Genomic DNA, 6,874 nt, shown 5'->3' with positions numbered 1-6,874 from the left:
CTCCCCTCCTCTTGCTCTCAAATATATCATTCTTCCTTTTGCAGGTGGTTGTTGCTCCAGGTGACAGTCTTTCTCTAGACTCCTGAAAATGTAAGACCTGCCTTGACCCTAACGAGTTAATTTTCATGTGATGGCCCTGAGTTGGTGCTGACTTGAGATTCAGTGATTTCAACTTGGAACTTGTTAGCTCTGATTGGGAGTTGGACTTGGAACATGCTCTGATGGCATGCTGAACAAACTTCTCAGATGGCTTGATTTGATGTAAACATGCCAGACTGTGTTTCTGAATCCAAGGAAGGAGTTGGCTTAAGAAGGACAGTGGCCCTCCAGTACTGGAGATCTCTGACATGGCACTAGCTACCATGAAATGTGATTGGACGCCCCAGGTGATTGACAGGTCACTGGAGGAGGACAGAAACATCTTTCCAGACCTGCATGGATCACCAGTATCACTACACCAGTTTGAAGTAAATTTTAAAGTAGTTTACTAATTAGTCATCCTTTAAAAATATTGACATCTGGCTGCATATTTCTAGAAGAGATTTTGTCCCTGTGCGAGTATAACTACTGATAGTCTGTAAGGCTATTTGTCTGATGTTAGCACGTAGCAGTGCTAATGTAGTTATATGTAAGCACTAGATTAATTTTAAGCTTTTTTAGGAAAACCATTTTATTTTTAGTTTTCAGTGAGTGGATTTAGGGACTACACATTAACTAAGTTAATAAAGATTTTGACATTGGAGCTGAAAATAAACTATAAAGATGCTCAAAGAGAACCTCAGTATGCATGTTAGTGTTAAGCTAACGCTACATGAGCCAGTTTCATTTAAACAGGAGGCTAGCAAGGCTGCTACTTAATTTTAAAGTAGCTACAGCAAGAAAATCTGGAGAAATATACCCTGTAAGCAGTACAGGAAGATATAAAACTGACAAGGGGGATAATTCTGACTTTTTTTGTAAAGATGAAGGACACAAATCAGTCTGAGCCAGGTTCCAGTATTAGCAGCCCGACAACTCCCAAAGTGGAGCTAGCCACACACACACTGCTCATCAAGTTCTTTGTAAGCCCGGACCATTTATATCAGGGATGTCCAGCTGCAGTTCTCAGGGTCACAGTCCTGCAGGTTTTACATGTTTCCTCCAAACCAGATTCAAATTAAATGTCTCTCCTCATCTTGTTGTCAAGTGCTGCCCAAGCATGTCGACCCATTAATCTGATTTAGGTGTGCTACAGCAGGCAACATCCATAACCTGCAGGAATGCGGGTCTCGAGCTCCGACTTTAGACACCCCTGATTTAGATGATTCTCTGCTGCAACACACATGACTCAAACCAATGGCTCATTAAGAATTTGAAAACAAGCTGTTGAAAAACCATTTTTAGGAAAATGTCTAAATTCTTCAGGACCCTGGCCCAAGAGGTCCAGAATAGATGATCCCTGGCATAGATCAACATCTTTCCAGGGAATATGTCGTGATGTTCTGCTCGAGTCTGTTTCCTCGATTCTGCATAGACCTTATGAAGTGGAAGTGCTGTTTCAATGAGTTGATTCAGCATGCCGAACATCACATGACCACGCCAACCAAGGCTTTGTTACATCAGGTGTGCCTCAGACAGATGTAGAGTTTCTTCACAGGGGTTTGAAGAGTGTTCTTGTCATACATTTAAAAGGGTTCCATTCTCCTACATGACTTTTAACTTAAATGAACTTTTTTTTTAACTTTATAAAGTAACAGTCATGTTCCCAGCTACATAAGCTCCTACTTTACCTGTTTAAAAACACTGACTCAGCATCGAATGGCTTCTGTTATTGTTACAGATGAGTAACTTTGTTACAGTTACACCATATAACGTTACCTAAGCTATCAGCCCCCTTTTAATTATTATTAACAAAATAAAACAGTAACACATAGTTGAGAACATTTGAGACAGAGAGACTCATGGCAGCCGTGAAATAATTAAGTCCTGTCAACGTTTCACCTCAAACACATCAGACACACAGCCTGCAGATGGCGCTCTTTGACTGGATTAAATGCTTTAAAACACAGCAGATGTGTCAAAGTGATTTGGTGCTTCACAAAGCTTCGGTTTCATCATGCCCAGGTGGCGTGCAGAGTGGCAAGACTACAGGAGAGTGACTGAAATCACGGGAGAACTTTCCTGAGATGAGTGACGGTGGACTGAACAGGAGATCCAAAAGTCCAAACAGATTCAGAATTCTGGAAACAGCTGAGGGAAAAACCATCCATTTTTATATACCTGCTTGTTACAATGCAGGTTTAGTTTTGGGGGGCTGGCACCTATCCCAGCAGCACCAAGCACCAAGACCACAAACCAGTCTTCATATATGTGAGTATTATATTTTATTCGTAGGCTGTGCTCTGCTGTTGGCCTGAACACATTTTTATGAGACCTGTTGTTTATTTACTTATCCACAATTCTTTTTTCTTCCTAGCACACCTAGGCCTACCACATCCAAGGGTTGAAATCTGTAACTGAAGAAGAGGTGTTGGACCAAATCTGCTACCATTAGCTGATCGCCAGTCTGTCCAAAACATGGAGGAGCGGCTCAGAAATAGTGCTGACCTCAAAAACCATCTGGTAAGAATGTCATGTCAAACTATCCTTGTGAACTGGAAAACCAAAAATAATTTGTGTATTCAGCCTTATACCCATAAGCCTCCCCTTGGCAAAGCAAATTTGTTTGGCACAACAAAGCAGCCAGACTATCATTCTGCTGCCATGATGCAGGACAGGACAGGTTAAAACAAAAGAATGTCATGTCAGTTAATCTTCTGGAGAAAAGTTATACAATGACAAACCATGTTCTTGATTGAATAGGCTTTAAATAACATTGCTGGGACATACAGTATAAAATTGAGAAACTATTTAGTATATGGGGGAAAAGGGAATCATAATTACACGGATAAATTTAACAGTTTCACGGCACCACAGGCACACTATTATCAAAGTAGTTGAAACCATAGGAAGACTGACTTCACTCTGCATCCTCATCCTTTATTTTACTTTACAAATTATTACTGTTGTGCTTTCATTGCATAAATTATGCTGCTCAGACTATCAGACCAGTTCAGATTTGCTGCTGATATTTTCAAACATGTTTAAAAGAGTTAGGGCATATTGTACTGCTGATAAACTAACAAAGAAATATCAATTCACAGAGAACTGCACTGGCTCTTAAAGGAGGGGGAGACGTTAAAGAGTGTAAAGAGTGTCATGTGCAACCTTAACACTCTCGCCAAGAATGTCAACATGCGCGGTATAAATGGCAAGATTGGCTTCCAGCACCTGCAAATAAAGGATGTTGTAATTGGTAAGTTTGTCTTAACAAACACTGACTCCCTCAGAGACCATGCATTTTTTATTTATTTGTTATGGCTAGATTTAAACTGTAGGTCTGGATGCACTGCTCTGAATTTTTTCTCTCTTCTTTTTTTAGAAGTCCACGGTGGGAATGATGGACTGCACGGACAGCACTGCTTCATTTTAGCTTCTGTGCCCTTTGTTAATTTTTTACTAAGACTTTAACCTCCCTGATTTTATTTGTTTTCCTTTTGTTATCCTTAAGCTCACATTCTTTTAATGTATTTCAATTATTGATCTTATAATTTTATTGGGTTGAAAGCATAAAATTTTTTTCCATCCCCACTTAATGTTGTTTCCCTCTGTTCACCTTGTTCCCTCTCCAACAGTGTCACACATTATTTGATTTTTATATTGTTATTTATTATATATTGTTATTTTAAACAAGTTATTCAAATCAAAATAAATGTTATTTGTATAATTGTATCACCGTTGTTGTAGTATTTTTAATCTAGGCTGAATATTGCACAGTTTGATTAAGGTATTCATTAGGCTGACACCTGGTGCCAGTGTGGAAACTGTTCTGGGCCAGTACAGGGCCACCATTAGGCTGACATCCGATGCCAGTGTGGAAACTGTTCTGGGCCAGTACAGGGCCACCATTAGGCTGACATCCGATGCCAGTGTGGAAACTGTTCTGGGCCAGTACAGGGCCACCATTAGGCTGACATCCGATGCCAGTGTGGAAACTGCTCTGGGCCAGTACAGGGCCACCATTAGGCTGACATCCGATGCCAGTGTGGAAACTGTTCTGGGCCAGTACAGGGCCACCATTAGGCTGACATCCGATGCCAGTGTGGAAACTGTTCTGGGCCAGTACAGGGCCACCATTAGGCTGACATCCGATGCCAGTGTGGAAACTGTTCTGGGCCAGTACAGTGCCACCATTAGGCTGACATCCGATGCCAGTGTGGAAACTGCTCTGGGCCAGTACAGGGCCACCATTAGGCTGACATCCGATGCCAGTGTGGAAACTGTTCTGGGCCAGTACAGGGCCACCATTAGGCTGACATCCGATGCCAGTGTGGAAACTGCTCTGGGCCAGTACAGGGCCACCATTAGGCTGACATCCGGTGCCAGTGTGGAAACTGTTCTGGGCCAGTACAGGGCCACCATTAGGCTGACATCCGATGCCAGTGTGGAAACTGTTCTGGGCCAGTACAGGGCCACCATTAGGCTGACATCCGATGCCAGTGTGGAAATTGTTCTGGGCCAGTACTGGGCCACCACTGTGTCTGCATCTGGCCTCAGGCTGGCCCATGTGTGGGCCACCTTTGGCAAACCAGATCTGGGCCAGCAAAGGGCCGTCATTCTTTGAGGTATGTGGGCCAGGTTTAAGTGTATTGTGTGGGCCAGAACTGGGCCAGACCAATTTTGCTACCTGGGAAGGCAAGTGGCAGGGTACACCTTGAACTAGTCAGCAGTCTATTAAATAAAATCTGAGGTGTTTATTTAGCCCTTTAACAAAATGTGAAAAAAATAATTACCAAAAATGTTTTTGTATTTATAGTTTATTACCGTGTAATATGTTAAAATTATTGTAATGCACTATTATTATATCCACCAAAGGGCAGGAGACAAGTATCAGATTGTGTACAACAGGGTTTTGAGCCAGGTTTTTACCATAAAATGATGCAAAAAGGTCTCAGAAACTGTATGGATCAAATATGATAAATGCATTGTGTTAAGCAACCATTTGATTTTGGTTTCAGGAAATAATACTAAATTTAAATTTAGATTATCCTTGGCATATCTGTAACATAACTACTGAAAAACAGATAGTCTGTATTTACAATACTTACAAAGTTCCTGTTGATCCTGTTTAAAAGTAAATCAAGCCCAGACAAGTTGTTCAGACGAACTTCGTGACCACCGCATTGGTCACGCCCTCAAAGCGCTTTTGGGTGACCTGTTGCTCATTCCTATTGGTCAACACGAGCCACTGTCACGTTGAGAAAGTAAATACACTAATCAGAAAGTAGCCAGTGTGATTGGGTCACAGCCGTAGTCCAACCTCTGCTCTGCCGGCACGAGTCTCAGTTAATAATTGTGTTCTTGACACTTTGGAGAAGTTGCTATGAGAATCAGTTTAACTAGTGGCATCGTACCAGAGAAGATCCAGTCATGATGGGGATTTATTGACTAAGTAACTGTGACTACTCATCTTGGATGACGTAAAATAACTTTGGTAACTAACACTGCAAAGTTCATTATCCTGTTGTGTGGGAAAAACAAAACACTTAAGTAAGGCTGTGGAATATTAAACAGGATTAGTAGTTTTGCCACTTTTATTACAACATAAAGAGCAATATCAGCTGAAAGCGGCTGGCCATGTCAGCGGCAGCAGTCAGTCCATCATCACAGCAGCGGGTGAAGCAGAGTGGCTCCCCTCCAGCCTCCAGCTCCGTCAGCAGCAACAGCACCCCGGTCCGACTGCATCCTGTCCGCGCAACGGTGCCGTACCTGCTTCTGGGTGGAAATCAGCACAGCCCAACCCGCTACGCTTCCTCCTCCTCCCCTGTAGCCGGGAGCAACACGGGACCGACGACGTCCAGTTGCTCCAGTCCCGCCAACCCGGGTGGAAGCGGCTCGGACGGCAGGCTGGTCCCCAGGCAGAGGCGTTCACCGCCACACAGCAGGATCTCACCAGACGTCTCTTCTTATCCGCTCAAAGGTAACCTCGTCCCCATTGTTAATGAAATTTACCTAACATGCATTCATTGTCGTTCAGATACATTGGTGCTATGCTAAGTGGAGTTCTGAAGGACCACTACGAAACCCCATTTTAAAAACGTGTGATTGAAAAAATCGTCCATTTTTTATCATAATAGGTAGATGAAACAACCAGAACCGATTTATTTTCCGAATAAATATACACTAACGTTTTATTCGGCGTATGTATGGTCAACTGTCCACGATTAGATGTTGATAAAACAACAACTTAAGCTAAAATTCCCACAATTCGCTTTCAAGTGCCACGTTGTGTTTTGGTCAGTTAAGCTAAAGTAAGTAACGTGCGAAGCAATTAAAATTTTAAACTGTAACTAAAGTTGTCATAGTTGCATTAATTATAATGAAGCCGAATCGTAAAGTGGACTTCGATTAGTCAGAAAAAGCTTAACTCACTTTTTATATCCGACACATTTCATCTAGTAACACAGAAAACCTTAAATTTATATAATTTTCCTAGCTAGATTCAGCCGGCCGAGACACGGCAGTGCTACACTTAATGGTAGCGATACGCTAAGCTAGTTGGCTAGCTGTCTAATTAGGTCATAATACATTAGGGATCGTACTTGATGCTAAAAACATCGAGGTGACACGTCAACCAACGCTACATTTCCTGCACTCAAGCTCTGATTTTATTAATATGTTTAGTAGTATTTTAGTATACCACAGATTGTGTTGTTATGGTGTATTTTAGCGAGTTACAAAGGCGATTTAAACGGAATAACAAGCTAATCCAGCAGTCATCACTGTATATTGTCAA

General features: G+C 42.0%; 1 protein-coding gene and 1 long non-coding RNA gene across 4 annotated transcripts in view; both read left to right on the top strand.

Annotated features, from left to right (window-relative positions):
• The first annotated feature begins 1,974 nt into the window (after nucleotides 1-1,974).
• On the top strand, nucleotides 1,975-3,989 carry LOC121627996. Its single transcript, XR_006008091.1, has 4 exons — nucleotides 1,975-2,349; nucleotides 2,456-2,601; nucleotides 3,183-3,334; nucleotides 3,461-3,989. It is a non-coding gene; the product is annotated as an uncharacterized LOC121627996 (long non-coding RNA).
• A 1,432-nt stretch (nucleotides 3,990-5,421) lies between these two features.
• The window catches only part of glcci1a (glucocorticoid induced 1a), a 35,919-nt gene continuing 34,466 nt past the window's right edge, over nucleotides 5,422-6,874 (top strand). Inside the window, exon 1 of one of the 3 annotated variants that reach the window (XM_041967074.1) lies at nucleotides 5,422-6,058. In XM_041967074.1, the coding sequence (XP_041823008.1) occupies nucleotides 5,716-6,058 (343 nt within the window). In that variant the 5' untranslated portion in view covers nucleotides 5,422-5,715. The remainder of the gene's footprint in view (nucleotides 6,059-6,874) is intronic. The other 2 variants (XM_041967072.1, XM_041967073.1) reach the window with 2 other exon arrangements.

Source organism: Melanotaenia boesemani, chromosome 17 (genome assembly GCF_017639745.1).
Source record: "Melanotaenia boesemani isolate fMelBoe1 chromosome 17, fMelBoe1.pri, whole genome shotgun sequence".
NCBI lineage: Eukaryota > Metazoa > Chordata > Actinopteri > Atheriniformes > Melanotaeniidae > Melanotaenia > Melanotaenia boesemani.
Note: the sequence above shows the minus strand (reverse complement) of the source record. Positions and strands in the feature narration are given on the sequence as shown.